Source organism: Chlorocebus sabaeus, chromosome 22 (genome assembly GCF_047675955.1).
Source record: "Chlorocebus sabaeus isolate Y175 chromosome 22, mChlSab1.0.hap1, whole genome shotgun sequence".
Taxonomy (NCBI): Eukaryota; Metazoa; Chordata; class Mammalia; order Primates; family Cercopithecidae; genus Chlorocebus; species Chlorocebus sabaeus.
The window spans coordinates 31,977,506-31,998,639 of NC_132925.1; the positions used below are offsets into that span (position 1 = coordinate 31,977,506).

The 21,134-nt window shown below is 35.2% G+C and overlaps 1 protein-coding gene across 1 annotated transcript in view; it reads right to left on the minus strand.

Moving 5' to 3' along the window:
- Positions 1-21,134, minus strand: part of SLC9C1 (solute carrier family 9 member C1) — a 114,943-nt gene that overhangs the window by 22,047 nt on the left and 71,762 nt on the right. The window contains 4 exon segments of the mRNA XM_038002620.2: positions 10,290-10,438; positions 11,674-11,725; positions 13,221-13,370; positions 15,195-15,380. Of these exon segments, the coding sequence (XP_037858548.2) occupies positions 10,290-10,438; positions 11,674-11,725; positions 13,221-13,370; positions 15,195-15,380 (537 nt within the window).

Here is a 21,134-nt window from a genome sequence, read left to right on the forward strand (position 1 = left end):
AAAAATTTATTCACTTTATTTTCATTGTTGTATAGTATTAGGTTGTATGGATACCACAGCTTTATTTATCTACTGTTGATTGACATTTAGATTGCTTCAGTTGCGGTTTTTATGAGTAACGCTGCTACGAATATAGTGTACAGGTGTACATATTTCTGTTAAGTTTATGGTTATCTAATCTGATTGCTGGATCATAAAGTATGCATATGTTCAATTTTAATAGGTACTGCGAAATATTTTTTCAAAGCACTTACATCAATTTACACTTCTACTCTAATGTTCCAGTTGTTCCACACTGTTGTCTACACTTGGTATTGTCAGTTTAGAAAAAATGGTATGCTGGTGGTTGTGTATTGGTATTTCATTTGGGTTTTAATTTGCATCAAGCTTACGACAATGATATTTAGCACCTTTTTTTATGTGTATTAGCCATTTAAATAGCTTCCACTGCACAGTGCACTTTCAAATCTTTTGCCCATTAAAAAATGAACTTTCTGTTTTGTTCTTATTGATTTGTATATTCTGGATATGAGTTCTTCATTGGAAATATTTGTCTTGCAATATCCTCTACCTTTTTGTGGACTGTCTTTTAGCTCTCTTAATTTTTTAATGAAGAAAAATTCTTAATTTTAATGTTATTTAAATCCAATTTGGTATCCTATTTAAGAAATCTTTGCCTATGCCAATATCATGAAAATTCTCTTATGTTACCTTCTAGAAGTTTATTGTTTTACCTTTAACAGTTATGTATATAATTTATCTGGAACTGATCTTTTGTGTATGGTATAAGACAAAGGTTCAGATTTATGAATTTAATGGTATAAGAACTCTAGACAGAAAAAAAACAAAAACAATTAAAACAAAATTAAAAGCTAATTAAGTGAAGATATATCATGTGAGTAGATCAAATCAATATCACAAAGTTATCAATTCTCCCTAGATTGATATACAAGATTAATGGAATCTCAATGGAAATTTCAGTAGGCCAACTTAGTAGAAATTTCTAAGTTGCCTTTAAAATTTATTTGAAAATACAAAATGTCAAAACTAGTCAAAATAGTCTTGAAGAAAATAACAAAGCTGGAAGACACACACAATTATATGTGAAAACTTAACAAGTTTCAGTAATCAAGACAATATGATTTGGTTTAATGATAGTTAAATAATACAGTGGAACAGAAAAAGAGTCCAGAAACTTATCCACACCTACAGAGTCGCTTAAATAATGACAAAGGCACAGTGCAATGCAGTAGGATGGTCTTTTTCATAAATTATGCTGGATCAATTGATTATTCATACAGAAAAAATGCTAACTTCAACCTAGCATTGTTATATAAGGCATTCTAAATGGCATTGCTTCTGTTCATTGTTTCTATTTTCTGCAAAGTTTATCTTGCAGAATAATCAGGTATATTGACTCTGCTTTCTAAGCTCAAAAGGCTACACACATCTCTTTCTATTTTGGGCTTTTTATAGTGTTATGTTTAAGAGCCTGGGTTCTGGGATCAGAATGCCTGGATTAAAATAACGTCTCCATACTTACTAGCTATCTGACCTTGGTGCAAGTTATTTAATCTCTCTGTGCTTCAGTTTTTTCTCTCAACAACAATAGTATCCACATCATAGGTTGCTGTGAGAATCAAGTGGGTAAAGATTTATTTTAACCTTTCACTATTCTCCCTTCTGTTATTTTACCATGAACTTGTGTAAGTTTTATCTGGTGTTTACGTTTCTTCTTCAGTGGAGATACTGCTTTTCACAGGTCTTCTCACCATGGTCAAATGAAATTACAGACTGGACCATTACTCTGTATAATAAGCGTTAAACTAAAATAACCTTCATTGAATGTGGTGAGTTCATTGAATGTGGTGAGTTTGTTTCAATTTGTACAAGGCACACAGGCTTTGTGTGTTAATGATGTAACCAACAGAAGATCAAGCAAGACTGTGTCTTCAGGATTCTATTCTGGTTGCTTTCAAAAAAACTTGTGGCAACCCGAGGACTTGAGAAACCAGTCAGATTTTTTTTTTAATTAGTTTACTAATTATATAAGTGATATATAAGAACACTTTCAAGCAAAGGTTTCAAGCACGATGAAAATATAAATAAAATACATAGCTAAGGCTCCCTTCATTTCCCTTCTTTCCTTCTCATTTCTTCTTCCACGTGGGGCAATATGAAAAGTTTTGTATATATTTGTCTAGATTTGTTAAATGTATTACATAGATATATGTATCTACAGAAATTTTTAAAAATCTAAAATGACCATCTTATATATATATATAATCTTATAATTTTACAGACTATTTTTTCCTACTAATAGTGTATCTTGGTGAATTTTTTGTATCAGTATGTATAGATATTTAAAATTCTTGTTTATTTACATATAATGTTATTTATGTTTACATATATGTTTCCATATCTATTTACATGTTTATTTACATTATATGTAAGCATATATTTATATACATGTTGCACTTGCATGGTTATACCACACTTGCATGGCCATACTACAGTTTATATAACCATCTCCAACTTGATGGACATATAGACTGTTTATAATATATGTTTGAACACATATATTTGCTTATTCTTGAATAACTGTAGATTCCTACAGGTGTAATTACTGGTTCAAAGGTATGCATTTTTAAAGTTTTAATTTTCTTTTATTATTATACTTTAAGTTCTAGGTTACATGTGCACAATGTGCAGTTTTGTTACATAGGTATACATGTGCCACGCTGGTTTGCTGCACCCATTAACTTAACATTTACATTAGGTATTTCTCCTAATGCTATCCCTCCCCCAGTCCTCCACCCCACGACAGGCCCTGGTGTGTGATGTTCCTTGCCCTGTGTCCAGGTGTTCTCATTGTTCAATTCCCACCTATGAGTGAGAACAAGCGGTGTTAGGTTTTCTGTCCTTGTGATAGTTTGCTGAGAATGATGGTTTCCAGCTTCATCTATATCCCTGCAAAGGACATGAACATCCTTTTTTGTGACTGCATAGTATTCCATGGTGTGTATGGGCCATATTTTCCTAATCCAGTCTATCACTGATGGAAATGTGGGTTGGTTCCAAGTCTTTGCTATTGTGAATAGTGCTGCAATAAACATACGTGTGCATGTGTCTTTATAGTAGCATAATTTACACTCCTTTGGGTATATACCCAGTAATGGGATTGCTGGGTCAAATGATATTTCTAATTCTAGATCCTTAAGGAATCACCACACTGTCTTCCACAATGGTTGAGCTAGTTTACACTCCCACCAACAGTGTAAAAGTGTTGCTATTTCTCCACATCCTCTCTAGCATCTGTTGTTTCCTGACTTTTTAATTATGGTCATTCTAACTGGTGTGAGATGGTATCTCATTGTGGTTTTGATTTGCATTTCTCTGATGACCAGTGATGATGAGCATTTTTTCATGTATCTGTTGCCTGCATAAATGTCTTCTTTTGAGAAGTGTCTGTTCATATCCTTTGCCCACTTTTTGATGGGGTTGTTTGTTTTTTTCTTGTATAAATTTGTTTGAGTTCTTTGTAGATTCTGGAGATTAGCCCTTTGTCAGATGGGTAGATTGCAAAAATTTTCTTCCATTCTGTAGGTTGCTTGTTCACTCTGATGGTAGTTTGTTTTGCTGTGCAGAAGCTCTTTAGTTTAATTGGATCTCATCTGTCTATTTTGGCTTTTGCTGCCATTGCTTTTGGTGTTTTAGTCATGAAGTCCTCGCCCATGCCTATGTCCCGAATGGTATTGCCTAGGTTTTCTTCTAAGGTTTGTATGGTTTTAGGTCTAACATTTAAGTCTTTAAGCCATCTTGAATTAACTGTTATATAAGGTGTAAGGAAGGGATCCAGTTTCAGCTTTCTACGTATGGCTAGCCAGTTTTCCCAAAACCATTTATTAAATAGGGAATCCTTTCTCCATTTGTTGTTTTTGTCAGATTTGTCAAAGATCAGATGGTTGTACATGTGTAGTGTTATTTCTGAGGCCTCCGTTCTGTTCCATTGGCCTATCTCTCTGTTTTGGTACCAGTACCATGCTGTTTTGGTTATTATAGCCTTGTGGTATAGTTTGAAGTCAGGTAGAGTGATGCCTCCAGCTTTGTTATTTTGGCTTAGGATTGTCTTAGCAATGCGGGCTTTTTTTTAGTTCCATATGGACTTTACAGTAGTTTTTTCCAATTCTGTGAAGAAACTCATTGGCAGCTTGATGGGGATGGCATTGAATCTATTAATTACCTTGGGCAGTATGGCCATTTTCATGATATTGATTCGTTCTATCTATGAGCATGCAATGTTCTTCCATTTGTTTATGTCATCTTTTATTTCGTTGAGCAGTGGTTTGTAGTTCTCTTTGAAGAGGTCCTTCACATCCCTTGTAAGTTGGATTCCTAGATATTTTATTCTCTTTGTAGCAATTGTGAATGTGAGTTCTCCCATGATTTGGCTCTCTGTTTGTCTGTTATTGGTGCATAGGAATTCTTGTGATTTTTGCACATTGATTTTGTATCCTGAGACTTTGCTGAAGTTGCTTATCAGCTTAAGGAGATTTTGGGCTGAGACGATGGAGTTTTCTAAATATACAATCATGTCATCTGCAAACAGGGACAATTTGACTTCCTCTTTTCCTAATCGAATACCCTCTATTTCTTTTTCTTGCCTGATTGCCCTGGCCAGAACTTCCAACACTATGTTGAATAGCAGTGCTGAGAGTCCTGTCTTGTGCCAGTTTTCAAAGGGAATGCTTCCAGTTTTTGCCCATTCAGTATGATATTGGCTGTGGGTTTGTCATAAATAGCTCTTATTATTTCGAGATACATTCCATCAATACCTAGTTTATTGAGAGTTTTTAACATGAAGGGCCATTGAATTTTTTAAATTGCCCTCCAGAATGGTTGTGCTGACTTACATTTTAGTCTACCATATTTATGTCTATTTTCTCATAACCTAATTAGCATTGAACAGTAACAGTTTTTGCCCATCACTGTTGATTTAATTGGCAAAAAGGTTGGTATCTTTAGTTTCTATTTCTCTAGTTTCTATTTACTAAAGAAAATACTTCTATTCTTTGATTATTAGGGATGTCAAATATCTTTTCAAACATTAATTGTAAATTTTGTTTATATATCTGTGAAATACTTTTTCATATCCTTTTTTCACTTTCTCCAGGACTTTTTGCCCTTTTTAAATTGATTTCTATAAACTTTTTAGGAATTATTGCTATCAGTACTTTGTGTGTAATACGTGTTACAAATGTTATTTTCCATGCTTTGCTTTTAACCTCATTTTAATATATTTCAATATATAAAGTTTTAAATTTTATGCAGTAATTTTTACTTTTTTAAAACATATATATACACATATATATGGCTTTGTAAGTGGGTTAGAAAAGCTTTTCTCACATCAAGAATATTGATATATTTTGTATTTCATTATAACATTTGTATAGTTGACTTTGTATCCTACAACTTTACTAAATTCAATTATTAGTTCTAACAAGTTTTTGATGGTTTTCTCTATAAGAGATCATGTCATCAGAAAATGGAGGCAGTTTCACTTTTTTCTTTCCTATGAGGATGCTTTTTATTTCTTCTCATGCCTAATTGCCATGGTTAGGACTTTCAGTACTATGTTGAAAATAAGTGGGGAGAGTGGACTTTTTTTTTCTTCTTTCTGATCTTTCAACTTTTCCTCATTGAGGATAATGTGAGCAATGGCTTTATCATATTTGGCCTTTATTGTGTTGAGATACATTCTCTCTATGCCTAATCTATTTTATCATGATAGGATGCTTAATTTTGTCAAATGCCTTTTCTGTATCAATTGAGACAATCATATTATTTTATCCTTAATTTTGTTAATGTGGTATATCACATTTATCGATTTGTGTATGTCAAACAGTCCTTGCATCTCAGAAATAAATCCCACTTGATCAATTGTGGTGAATGATTCTTTCAATGTATTTTTGAATTCAGTTTGTTAATATTTTGTTAAGAATATTTGCATGTATGTTCATCAGAAATATTGGTCTATAATTTTCTTGCAGTGCCCTTATCTGGCTTTGATAGCAGAATAATGATAGCCTCATAAAATGGGCTTGGAAGTATTCCTTCTTTGCTTTTTTGGAGGAGTTTGGCAATTTTAACTCATTATTGCATCTGGAAGTTTTTCTTTCTATATGGTGTGAGGTATGGATCTAATGTTATATTTTTCATATGAATTTCAAATATCTCAGAATTATTTGTTGAATAATCTATCATTTCTTCCTAATATGCAGTGTCACTTAATATTATATATTAGACTACCATGTGTATTTATGTTTGCTATTGGACTCAAGTCTGTTTCCTTGAATTTTTTTATTCTGTTCTAATTCTTCACTATTTGGTTATTATGGATTTATAGCATGTCATAATATTTAGTAGAGCAAACATCCCTCTCACTGTTTTTTCCCATTTTTTTTTACTGTGGTAAAATACATGTAACATAAAGATTTATTATTTTAATTATTTTAAATGACGAAGGCTCCCTTCATTTTCAGTGGTATTAAGTACATTCATACTGTTGCTTAACCATCACCACCATGCATCTCCAGAATTCTTTTCATCTTGCACAACTGAAACTTTATACCCATTAAACAATAATTCCCCATTTCAACTTTCCCAGCCCCTGGCAATACCATTCCACTATTTCTCTATCTTTTGATTCTCTGAACACCTTATATAAATGGAATCACATAGTATTTGTCTTTTTGTGACTGGCTTGTTTCAATTAGCACAAGTCATCAAGATTCATCTATATTGTAGTATGTATCGGGATTTATCTTTTTCAGGTTAAATAAAATTCCATTGTATGTATATACCACATTTTGCTCATCCATTCATCTATTAATGGACAATTGGGTGGTGTCTACCTTTTATTATGTCTCTTCTTTCTTTGTTTTTGTTTTTTTCTTTCTTTTTGGTCTGCCTGAGTTATTTCAGAAGACCTGTCTTCAAGTCCAGAAATTATTTTTTCTGCTTGGTTTAGTCTTTGCTGAAACTCTCAATTGTATTTTTTTTATTTCATTGATTGAATTCCTCAGCTCTAGAATTTCTGTTTTGTTCTTTGTTAAACTTCTCACTTGAATCATGAATTGTTTTTCTGATTTGGTGTATTGTCCATCTGTATTCTCTTGTCTCCTACTGTTTTCTTAACATGATTATTTTAAAATTCTTTCTGGTATTTTGCATATCTGTTACTAGAGAGTTATTGTGCTCCCCTGGAAGTATCATATTTCCTTGCTTTTTCATGTTTGATGTGTCACTACACTAATTTCTATGCATCTGGCAGAACCATTGCCTCTTTGAATTTTATGAAATAGGTTTTGTAAGGAAAGACTCATTGGCATGAGTAGGTCTTGGGGTGTTGGTTGGGTATAAGGCATTGGCTTTGGATCTAGATGGATGCAGTAGTGTAGTCTCCATGTACTTTGCTCCAACTGGAATCCATACTAGTGCATTTTGCAAGTGTTTCAGTGGCCTAAGCTATGAGAGTGTGTGGTGGTAGTGCCATGACTTTGCCAGGTATAAACTTGCCAGACTGCCTCTCAAGTTGGGGGCACATGCATGCACATGACCTGCCAACTAACTTGGGGGCTGGATCACTTGTAGTTGCTCTGCCAGCCTGGGGGTGTGTTATCTACTTGCTGGCTTGGGGGCCTCTCCTGGTTGCAGGAGAGACACAGTGGTTAGGCCATTTCAACAGAGGTTTTGTCCTGAATGGGGCTGCAAGACTGTTTCTCTGGCTGGAATTATGGGTGGTGGGGGTTGGTTTTCCTTCTGTGCAGGACCAGAGCCACAGCTGATCCTAGGCCCCAGTTTTCATGCAACTGCGTTTGTGGCATTCAGTTATTCATGTGGCCTTGGTGGAATGAAGAGACAGCTCCAGGACTGGAGGGGTGCAGTAGCAACTGGTCCCATGAGCAGGGTACACTCCACAAATGGCTCTGGTGTCAAGATGGTGCAATGGTGCAGCAGTTTGGCTCACAGTGGATAGATAGGGAGTGGGGGGTGCACACCTTATGATCCTAATCTGGAGCAAAGCAGCTTCATAAATTCCCAGCAGCTCCCCAAACAGTGTTCAGGTTTTGGAAAGACTGTGCAATACTTCTGTAGGGAGGACTGCAGGTGCTTGCAATGGCATTGGGGGCCGGTGGGAATCTTCTGCTTATCTTTTCCCTGAAATGGGGAGTGTTGGCCTTTTAAATCCTTTGGAAGTCACTTCAGCCAGAGTGGGAGGGATTACAATAATGTGAGGAGGTGCAACCACAATGGTTTCCACCTCTTTGCCTTTTCCTCTGATTAGAAGCAGTAATCAATCATCAGAGTACAGATGCAAGATATTTAGAGAACAGAGTCTTTTGTTGCCAATCTGGCTCTTGCAAGCTGTAAGTTGCTCCAAGGACACACGCATAGCTGCCTGCCATGGTGCTGAGGGGTGAGAAGTAGCGATTACTGTGCTAAGAGATAAATATGACAGAAATTAACCAAAATTTATCATCCAAGCCTTCCCCTGAAAGTTGCAAACCTTTATAGAATTCAGATTTCCAAAATAGTTACATCAGACAGTTTTTGCCAGTGCAATTGTTGTCTAAAAGGAGAGACAGATTTCTGAAACTTCCAACTCTGTTTTCTTCCTAGAATTCTCTCAATTCTTACTGTTTTTTTAAAAATTAATTTCTGAGCAATAAATTGTACAAGTAAAATCCTTAAGCTCCCTAACATGGTGTGAATTTTAATTAAGTTTTATTAAATTAACTGATTATGTTATGGATGATTCATGCCTTAGATATTGATTCTCTACAATATGGGTTGCAACTACTGCCTGTAGGCCTGCTCCTGCTTAATACCTGCTTTTGCAAACAGGATTTTTTTTTTTGGCGGGGGAACACAGCCATGCCTATTTATTTACATGTTGTGTGTAGTTGTTTTGGTATTACAATTGCAGAATTTAGTAGCAGTAGTAGGAACCATACAGCCCACATAATATAAAATATTTACTATGTTTTCCTTTATAGAAAATGATTGTTAATCTCTACTCTACAGAAACATGTATTCAGTTGGAATTTTTTGGTTCTTGCCACATAGGTGTTATGTATTTTATGTTAGGTTCATAGATAAGAATTTAGAGTTTCTAATTGTAATTGTAAATATAATAATATTTTTCTAAATGTTTCCATTGGAGAATAATTTTATATATTACTCTTATTTCCGGACACTACTGAATTATTTTATTAATCCTATTGCTTTTAAGTTAATTCCTTAAGATTTTAAATTAATCAGTCAACAAATAATAGCAGTTTTCTCCTCTTTCCAAAATTTTCATCTCTCGATTTTTTTCTTTTTTTCTTGACTTGGATAAGACCTCCAGCATAGTTATGCAATGCTTGGAATGTCACTTGTCATTCTTCTTTTGTTCCTAACTTTAATAAGAATGCTCTTAATGTTTTGCTATGTAACACAAAGTTTGCTACAAAATTTTAATAGATCCTATTTATCAAGTTAAGGAAGTTCCTTCTACTATTAGTCTTCTAAGATTTTTATTAACATTCTTAATGAGGGTTAAATTTTATCAAATGGTTTTTCTTCTTCATCTTTTAATATGTGAGTTACACAGCTGTTTGGGGAGATAAAACCTACCAAGATAAAGTATATTACACATTTAATATGCTACCCAATTCAGTTCACTGCTATCATGCCAACAAATTTTGAATGTATATTTACAAGTATAACAGCTTTATGCTTTTTTTCTTATGTTATATCCAATTTTGGTGTCAAGTTTGTACTTACAGAATGAATTGGGATTCTTTCTATCCTTTATATGTCATAGTACCATTTATGTAACTTAGAAAAGAAATATAGTCAACACTAACCCTACAATTGAGTGTTCTCACAAATCATGTTTTACATGAAAAATGTTATTTCAGTGTCACAGATAATTCCCCAAACATAATAATACCCACTGTAATCTAGGATGAAGAATAGATTCATCAGACTTTTGGTTTGGCAGCAAAGCAGAGAAAGAGGTAGTCTGTTACTGTAGCAAAAATAAAAAGAGAGGCTAACCACCTGGGCTGCAGAAAGGAAACTGTCTATCGTAGGAGTTTGTCTTTAGACAATTATTTTAAGTGAGATTTTCCTATCTTAGAAATGGCCTGTATTAGAAGTCAAATGTAATCTTGAAGGTCAAGGTCATGAATGATTACATATGAAGTAAATATATTTGCTTTGAAAATATTTTGCCTTACCTTACTAATTTGAGCACTTTCAATTTTATGAATAATTCCTTTCAAGCCGAAAGCCTTAAGAATTTCTCTAGCCATATTGAGCATAACATTAATTTCCTCCTTTGTTTTCACAGTGACAGCAATTTCTGGGTAATCATACTCTAAGTAGCCTAAAAAATAGCAAACTATTTTTAGATTAAATAGGAACATTATTTTAAATGTTTTATGTGGACAATAAGCTAATGTTTCTGCTCTAAACCCATGGAATACCACCCTCAACACAGAGAAATGTATCTCTTCCTGAAGGGGCCATTATGATCAATCATAATTCACTAGTAGTGCCAGAGTTCTGCTGGATGTTTTCTTGGCAGCACTCATACTTGTGCCTAAGTCCATGGAGAAGGATGGGTAGCCTCGTTTCTAGCATTAACAGGTATACTTTTCTACCTGCACTGGACACTGGGAAGCTGCTTAGGCCTATATGTCTGGAGTTCATGACTCATTTTCTTAATCTGTGTGAATCCGAATTTTTAACTACAGATTATGTGATTAAATACAGCTTCTGATTACTTCCTTTCACTCATCTTAGGCCATTGTCCACTCAACCTGCCAGTGCATCTAGATGACTCATACATCTATGCTCTTCTGCCCATTTCATCTAGATTCCTGAAGTCTCTGAAAACTTCATCTTAGAGTCTACATTTGGGCTTTTCCTTGATCATAACCTCTTATCTGGCTTGGTAACTATCTGTCATAGAAGATCTCTCAAATGACCTCATCTCCAGGTTTGCTGTGTCCTTTTGTAGCTCACCACATGGTATACAATTTTCTTGTCCTCCTATACATGAACATTATACTGTAGGGTTGTGACTGTGCCACTCTCAAGATTTGTCCTGTGCCAGGAGCATGACTTGGCATGACTCAGAGAATAGGCTATTGCCATGTTTGGCACTGGGCCTCCCAGCAGATATAATAGGATTCTGCAGGATTATATTCTAATTTCAACTCATTTAAGACCTAAATCCTTAAATGGCAGCTCTGTAGCAAGTAGAGGAAAAATGTAACTTCTTTTCTTGTGTCACTCAGGAAGGTACATGTATTTCTGGTTTGGAAAAAAATGGAATTTACAAGACTATAATGGCATACATAATCATAGCATGGCAACTTGTCTAAAGAGAAATCAAAAGGCCTTCATTGTTGTATGAAGCAGAGAGAGAAAGTGTGAAGAGCTATTACACTATTTCCATCTCAACTAGAAAATAAGATTGCATTAATTGTTGAAGTTACTTCAGTATTATTAGTGAGTAAGTTTCCTCAAACATTAGCTCGAGTTATGAAAACCATTGATTTTCTGAAGTGGTGATGATAAGAGATGGTCATGCTAAATAGGATGAGAGCTACTTACCTAGCTCTTTCGTAGCATGTTTCATATTCCTTATTACTCGCTTTAATAATATCTAAGGAACAAAAGAAATGTTATCCCCATTGGAAAAACAGACTGTTACAAAATGTCCTTACATTTGCAACTGATAGACTTTTAACCTAAGTTAATAGTTTTAAGAAAAGTATGATGAAGACGTTTTCAGGGGTTTGAATTGAATTTTGTGTTGCAGCACTTTTTGCTTCAGCTACAGTGATAGAGAAGATAAGAGGTATAACCTAGCCCGATTTTGAGACATCTGAAGGCGAGTCATGATTCTGAAAAGTGCAGGCATGGTATTAATTCCTAATATAATTTGGATGTTTGTAATATGAAATGTTATAAAACTTAATTTGTCAAAGGGAGCTAAAATTTAAAATACAAACATTAGCCCAACAGAAAATTGTAGCCGTAAAACTAGTAAACTGATTTTAGTCTATGTTTTATGAACATAGGTAGGTACTTCCCCATGCAGCTTTATGAGAGCCCCCAAATTTGCGATTCCAGGATGGCTTTCAATCTTAAGAGACTAGAAGTTTTGGCCAAGGTGAATCAAAGTAGAAATTAGGGATAATAAAACAATATTTTAGGGACTCAAGTCTTTTCATGTTTTCTCCTGTGTATCTCCAAATTCAAGTGCTAAATATCAGTGGTTAGGAAAGGTAATAAAAAACATAAGAAAATAGTTTTAAAGTTGCAGGAGGTGAAGAGAGGAAGATACTACTGTTTGTGTTCTACCACATATTGAATGTTCAATTTCTCAACGACAAACTTTTGGGCACATAAAATATAGCATTGAAATGTTTTAAATCGTCTTGAAAAGTAAAGTAAATATTGAATTCCATGTAGCTGACAAACTCATGGGCACATATCAGTGCTAATCTGTCTCAATCTAGAAAGTAAAAATAATATCTGGAATTTAGGCCTTAGAATTATCTTTGCTGCTTACTCACTATGGAACTTTGGGCACAATCATTTAACCTCTCTTGGCCTCCTTTTTTCTCATCTGCATAATGACAAAATCAAACTAGGTTTCCCTCTATTTTAATTATTATTTTCTTTACTTCTTTCTATTTGCTGAATCACTTGTTTTTATTTCCTTTACTGTTTAATGTGTAGAAAAGAAGGATAGAGAGAGATTAAAGAAGCTTTTGGGCATTATGAGGAAGCCCTGTTTTCTCCACCCTGCCTTCACTTCTCACCTTCCAGTACTTCATATTTTACACGCCCATAGCCTGACAGATCTTAGAGCTTGCATTGGGAGAAAGCTAACCACTGCACATGGATTTCGTGATAGCCTCCACAAAGACAGAAAGGTGCTTTATACTAGCCTTGTAACTCGCTAATATGGTACAGGTCATTTCAGAAGGAGGCATTTGAGTAATTTACATGTAACCTAGTTTAAGTTTTTAAAGAAATTAATTAGAAAACCAGGAGTCAAAGATATCTGCATATATGAACAGAAAAAAATGATGGATGAGGGCAACTGAGGGCTGAGTGAAGTCTTTTCTTAGTGTTTAAGGTTTTCTTACCTGTTTAATCTGTGTAGAACTTGTAATCTGATCAATTATAGTCATTACGTCTGCTTCACCTTGGACATATCCTTTTAGTATTCCATACCAAAAGGTCTTCTGATGACTCACTCTTTTATCTATTATTTGCAGCACCTTTGGTGCTATGAGCTGAATTAAACAGGACTGCCATTAATATAAATTGCACAAATATCATTTTATGATATGTTGATTAGTTTAATCAAAATAGTTAATAATAAGAAATTATTATTCCTCAAAGATAACTACAATAACCTGTCAAGGTTCTTCGTTGTTTTTTTAGTGGTATCTTTATAACTTCATGACTATAGCTATTTCCCTATAACTAATAATTTGGGAGTACCTATGTGAAACTTATGACTTTATTCTTCACTTATTTTCCTTATAGAGAATTGGATGCTATTTTCAACTGGTTTAAATTCTTGGAAAACAATGCAATTAATCTTCTGTGCTTAGGTCATAAAATGAGTAAATTACTGCCATTTTTGCATGCTAAATCTCCTATAACACCTCCTACTAGATGGTCTGGTCAAGTGAGAAACCATCACAACCATACTGCCTGTTAGACCCCAAAATTAACTTCTCTTCTCTGTGTTTCTTTGCTGAGGGTTGAAGTCTCCAGGTTATAAGCTACCATTGTGCAGTCCCCTAGCTTCTGCAGGGTTCATTGATCCCTTTGTTTTTCTATCTATGTTCCACAACCTCCATACTGTACCCTGCAACTACCTGCCACTAATCCCCAAAGGGTTTAGACTCATCTTTCAAGATTCAGCTCAAGTATCACCTAATAAAGGAAGTCTTTTCTCATTCTGTGCATACTCCTGTTTTGTACTTATCCTACCATATAACATTCCAATATCTAGATTACTTGTGATTTCTCTTCTACAATAAGCTTTCCAGGGGAAGAGACAATATCTAATTCATCTTCATATTCCAAGGGCCTATGATTTAACATAAGACCATAGTTCAGAGTTTTTTGAATATATCAACAAACTTTTCTTAAGTGGTTTATCAGTTTCTTCATCTGAACTATTTGTTAGGCTCTGTACACCTTCCTATCAGAAAGAATTAATTTATCAGTGGAATACACTAGACTTGCCTTCCTCAGGTAAATTGCACTCTAGCACTACTTACGGTCCCTTAGAATACTGAAAAAGCGGGCTACTGGTTGTGTACTCTTTGACCTAGTTGATTTATGCCTCTCAGTAGCAAAAATGTTTTAAATTATATTCCTTACATGTGTAAGAAAGATCTAAATGTAAAGATTCTATTAGTTTTATCTCCATACGAACTATGTTTTATTTAACTGTATTTCTCACAGTGCTTATATATGTATGTATCTTGCTTGTGTATGAATAGTGAAAAAGATAGGAAAGATAGAGTATATCTACATTCATATATATACTTATTTGTGAAGGAGTGAGTTTCATGTCATTGAAATAATCACACAGAAAATAACTACCCATAATATTTGTTATAGAAACATGTTACTAGACAATCAAAGGTTATTTTTGAAACCATATTTCTATAATACTATATGTATTTTTTTCTTGATTTGTACAAATGTAGGCTATTTTCTTTCTCCCTATAAATAGTTTGCATGGTTGTTTTGTTAACTTCCATCTTTTATTTCCCAAGTTTCTATAAAAATAAACATTACTTGGAGGTTAACTTATACTTACATTAATATAGAATTTCTCATGTGCTGTCTATTTAAAGGAAAAGTTGTGATGAGTATTTCTATACTTTCATATGCTCAACGAATTCCTAATATAATTTGGATGTTTATAATATGAAATGTTATAAAACTTAATTTGTCAAAGGGAGCTAAAATTTAAAATATAAACATTAACCCAACAGAAAATGGTAACCATAAAACTAGTAAACTGATTTTACTCTATGTTTTATGAAACAATCAGTAGGAATTGGAAACTGCATGATTGACTGGTTCTTTACCTTGAAAATGCGTAGTATACGAATAAATTGAACAAGTTTTATAAAGATTATTACTTCAGTCACAGCAAAAATATACTTAATGTCGTCTATTTCAATAAGTATTGCATATAATATGCCAGTTAATGTAATTACTAACTCGAATAGGTTCCAGGCATGTGAAAAAAAGTCCTTCCTCATTGCTGCTATCTGTTGATTTAAAAGGAAATTACATTATCATGTTTGTTTCTGCTTTTACTACACCATTTTCCACAATAATTTAAACATCATGTTAGGCTTTTCTCTTATCTACTCCACATGTATGAAATATCCTCAGGAAACCAAAATCAAACAAACAAACAAGTTCATCAAATTTATCCTGTGGTAAAGGAATACTCCTAGGACTATTAATTTAGGATTGGGTTTAAAGGACAGGTATAATGAAAACAAACAGATTTATATAACGACACTAGTAAAAAGTAGCAACAATGGAAAGGCAAATTCAGACAAAAATATAGCATGCCAGGGTTTTTAAATTTAAAACAAATTGCCCTAAATGCCATAAAAATCCTGGGGGTTGTGTCCATTTTTTATTATTTTATAATTTATATACAAAATGATGATCTTGAGTAGTCAAGAAAAATTAGTTTACGTTTGTTGTGATACATGTGGGCAAAGTTTTTATTAAAGTAGTTCAAGATTTAAAAATGTATTTATTAAAAGATTATGCTCTCTTCACTAAATTTACTTGTGTAATTTCATTCTGGGATAACGCAGAATAAGTTAGTTTTAATTTCTCAAAAAAATTCGTAAGAAAATCTAAGTAGAAGTAAATATTTTGTCAGAATTACCTTAGCAATTCCACCAACCCTTTTCTTTATCTCAGTGAATATATTTGCAGAGCTAACATAAGGTTTCATCAACACATAAACATTGAGATAAATACATATCAGAGGCTTTCTATGTGCATGTTTTACTCCATAATCATGTATTCCTACCTTAGAGGTAGAATAGCTTATTAGGGTGATTCTAAATAGGTCCACTAATTTGACAGTCTTTCAAATCAGATAGTTGCCAGTTGAGAAATTGTTTTTGCTGTTTTTTTAAAAAGCATATTACTTTTGTTTGTTTGTTTGTTTGTTTGTTTCCTATTTTCTCCCTCACACATCTAGAGATCCAGCAAGGACAACTAGAATATTTCTTGATTCAGACAACATTTTTTAAGGATCCCTAAAAAGGGTGACTTTTTAGAAGCAACTCAAAAGAAAATAATAAAATGGAAGCACTTACAGATCTCCTACTGCTAGGCATAAAATCAAGTTAGAATACATAGTTCCTTCCCTTTCCTTGTGTTCCCTATATTAATTTGCAGGCATTAGTACCATAACTTAGTCTGAATTCTGGAAACAAAGATTTCATTGCCTTGAATCCACAATTGAAAAAGATTTTCTGGCAATTTTGTCCAGGGCTAGCTGAATGCCAACTGAAGAGAGTTAAAGTAGGTTTCTAGTTAAATATGACATTTCTAATAGAATACAAATATGGAAGGAGTTCATTTTATTAGTTAAAGTGAAATTTGAATTAGTTAAAGTTAATGTGAATATTTTAGATCCAGTATCTGTACCTGCATATTTTATCTCACTTAGCTGTTATCTAATGATTAATTGATCTGCTAAATTTATAATACTGGAACAAATAATTTTTAAATTTTACAGAATTGTGACCAATAGTCACAACTGTGGGGTCTATAGTGGTTTAATGTAATAACATCTTTCTTGTTAAAAATAATTATTTGAGGGGGTTCATTACAAGAAGACTGAATAAGAACAGCTCTGGTCCACATCTCCCAGTGTGATTGATGCAGAAGATGAGAGATTTCTGCATTTCCAACTGAGGCACCTGGTTCATCTCACTGGGACTGGTTGGACAGTGGGTGCAGCCCACAGAGGGCAAGCCAAAGCAGGGCAGGGCATTACCTCACCTGGGAAGCACAAGGGATCAGGGGATTTCCCTTTCCTAGCCAAGGGAAGCTGTGACAGACTGTACCTGGAAAAACGGGACACTCCCACCTAAATACTGTGCTTTTCCAATGGTCTTAGCGAATGGCACACCAAGAGATTATATCCCACGCTTGGCTCGGTGGGTCCCATGCCCAGAGAATCTTGCTCACTGTTAGTGCAGCAGTCTGAGATTGACGTGTGAGGCAGCAACATGGTAGGTGGAGGGGAGGGGTCCGCCATTGCTGAGGCTTGAGTAGGTGAACAAAGCAGCCTGGGAAGCTCCAACTGGGTGGAGCCCACTGCAACTCTGCAAGGCCTGCTGATTCTGTTGACTCCACCTCTGGGGGCAGGGCATAGCTGAACAAAAGGCAGCAGAAACTTTTGCGACTTAAATGTCCCAGTCTGACAGCTCTGAAGAGAGCAGTGGTTCTCCCAGCATGGTGTTTGAGCTCTAAGAATGGACAAACTGCCTCCTCAAGTGGGTCTCTGAACCCCGTATAGCCTAACTGGGAGACACCTCCCAGTAAGGGCTGACTGACACCTCATACAAGTGGGTGCCCCTCTGGGATGAAGCCTCCAGAGGAAGGATCAGGCAGCACTATTTGCTGCTCTGCAATATTTGCTGTTCTGCAGCCTCCGCTGGTGATACCCAGGCAAACAGGGTCTGGAGTGGACCTCCAGCAAACTCCAACAGACCTGCAGCTGAGGGACCTGACTGTTAGAAGGAAAACTAACAAACAGAAAGGAATAGTATCAACATCAACAAAAAGGACATCCACACCAAAACCCCATCTGTAGGTCACCAACATCAAAGACCAAAGGTAGATAAAACCACAGAGATGGTGAGAAACCAGAGCCGAAAAGCTGAAAATTCTAAAAACCAGAGCATCTCTTCTCCTCCAAAGGATCGCAGCTCCTTGCCAGCAATGGAACAAAGCTGGATGGAGAATGACTTTCACAAGTTGACAGAAGTAGGCTTCAGCAGGTCAGTAATAACAAACTTCTCCAAGCTAAAGGAGCATGTTTGAACCCATCGCAAGGAAGGTAAAAACCTTGAAAAAAGATTAGATGAATAGTTAACTAGAATAAACACTGTAGAGAAGATCTTAAATGACCTGATGGAGCTGAAAACCATGGCACAAGAACTATGTGACACATGCAAAAGCTCCAGTAGCTGATTTGATCAAGTGGAAAAAAGGGTATCAGTGACTGAAAATCAAATTAATGAAATAAAGCAAGAAAAGAAACTTAGAGAAGAAAAGAGTAAAAAGAAACAAACAAAGCCTCCAAGAAATATGGGACTATGTGAAAAGACCAAATCTACATTTGATTGGTGTACCTGAAAGTGACAGGGAGAATGGAACCAAGTTGGAAAACAATCTGCAGGATATTATACAGGAGAACTTCCCCAACCTAGCGAGGCAGGCCAACATTCAAATTCAGGAAATACAGAGAACACCACAAAGATACTTTTCAAGAAGCGCAACCCCAAGACATATAATTTTCAGATTCACCAAGGTTGAAATGAAGGAAAAAATGTAAAGGGCAGCTAGAGAGAAAGGTCAGGTTACCCACAAAGGGAAGCTCATCAGAATAACAGCGGATCTCTCAGCAGAAACTCTACAAGCCAGAAGAGAGTGGGGGCCAATATTCAACATTCTTAAAGAAAAGAATTTTAAACCCAGAATTTCATATCCAGCCAAACTAAGCTTCATAAGTGAGGGAGAAATAAAATCCTTTACAGACAAGCAAAATGCTGAGAGATTTTGTCACCACCAGGCCTGCCTTACAAGAGCTCCTGAAGGAAGCACTAAACATGGAAAGGAACAACTGGTACCAGCTACTGCAAAAACAAGCCAAATTGTAAAGACCATCGATGCTAGGAAGAAACCGCATCAACTAATGGGCAAAATAACCAGCTAACATCATAATGACAGGATCAAATTCACACATAACAATATTAACCTTAAAGGTAAATGGACTAAATGATCCAATTAAAAGACAGAGACTGGCAAATTGGATAAAGAGTCAAGACTCATCAGTGTACTGCATTCAGGAGACCCATCTCATGTGCAGAGACACACATAGGCTCAAAATACAGCAATGGAGGAAGATTTACCAAACAAATGGAAAGCAAAAAAAAAAAAAAAAAAAAAAAAAAAAAAAAAAAAAGCAGGAGTTGCAATTCTAGTCTCTGATAAAACAGACTTTAAACCAAGAAAGATCAGAAGAGACAAAGAGGGCCATTACATAATGGTAAAGGGATCAATTCAACAAGAAGAGTTAACTATCCTAAATATATATGCACCCAATACAGGAGCACCCAGATTCATAAAGCAAGTCCTTAGAGACCTACAAAGAGATTTAGACTCCTACTCAATAATAATGGGAGACTTTAACACCCCACTGTCAATATTAGACAGATCAATGAGACAGAAGATTAATAAGGATATACAGGACTTGACTCAGCTCTGCACCAAGCAGACCTAATAAACATCTACAGAACTTCCCACCCCAAATCAACAGAATATACATTCTTCTCAGCACCACATCACACTTATTCCAAAATTGACCACATAGTTGGAAGTAAAGCACTCCTCAGCAAATGTAAAATAACAGAAATCACAGCAAACTCTCTCTCAGACCACAGTGCAATCAAATTAGAACTCAGGATTAAGAAACTCACTCAGAAACGCACAACTACATGGAAACTGAACAACCTGCTCCTGAATGACTACTGGGTAAATAAGGAAATGAAGGCAGAAATAAAGATGTTCTTTGAAACTAATGAGAACAAAGACACAACGTACCAGAATCTCTGGGACACATTTATAGCAGTGTGTAGAGGGAAATTTTTAGTACTAAATGATCACAAGAGAAGGCAGGAAAGATCTAAAATCAACACCCTAACATCACAATTAAAAGAACCAGAGAAGCAAGAGCAAACACATTCAAAAGTTAGCAGAAGGCAAGAAATAACTAAGATCAGAGCGGAACTGAAGGAGATAGAGAACAAAAAACCCTTCGAAAAAAATCAATGAATCCAGGAGCTTGTTTTTTGAAAAGATCAACAAAATTGATAGACTACTAACAAGACTAATAAATAAAAGAGAGAAGAATCAAACAGACGCAATAAAAAATGATAAAGGGGATATCACCACCGATCCCACAGAAATACAAACTACCATCAGAGAATACTATAAACATCTCTATGCAAGTAAAATAGAAAATCTAGAAGAAATGAATAAATTCCCGGACACATACACCCTCCCAAGACTAAACCAGGAAGAAGCTAAATCTCTGAATAGAGCAATAACAGGCTCTGAAATTTAGGCAATAATCAATAGCCTACCAACCAAAGAAAGTCCAGGACAAGAGGGATTCACAGCCGAATTCTGCCAGAGGTACAAAGAGAAGCTGGTACCATTCCTTCTGAAACTATTCCAATCAATAGAAAAAGAAGGAATCCTCCCTAACTCATTTTATGAGGCCAGCATCATACTGACAACAAAGCCTGGCAGAGACACCACAAAAAAGGAGAATTTTAGACTAATATCCCTTATCAACATCGATGCAAAAATCCTCAATAAAATACTGGCAAACCAAATCCAGCAGCACATCAAAAAGCTTATCCACCATGATCAAGTCAGCTTCATCCCTGGATGCAAAACTGGTTCAATATATGCAAATCAGTAAACATAATCCATCACATAAACAGAACCAATGACAAAAACCGCATGATTATCTCAGTAGATGCAGAAAAGGCCTTTGACAAAATTCAACAGCCCTTCATGCTAAAAACTCTCAACAAACTAGTTATTGATGGAATGTATCTCAAAATAATAAGAGCTACTTATAACAAACCCACAGCCAATATCATACTGAATGGACGAAAACTGGAAATATTTCCTTTGAAAACTGGCACAAGACAGGGATGCCCTCTCTCAGCACTCCTATTCAACAT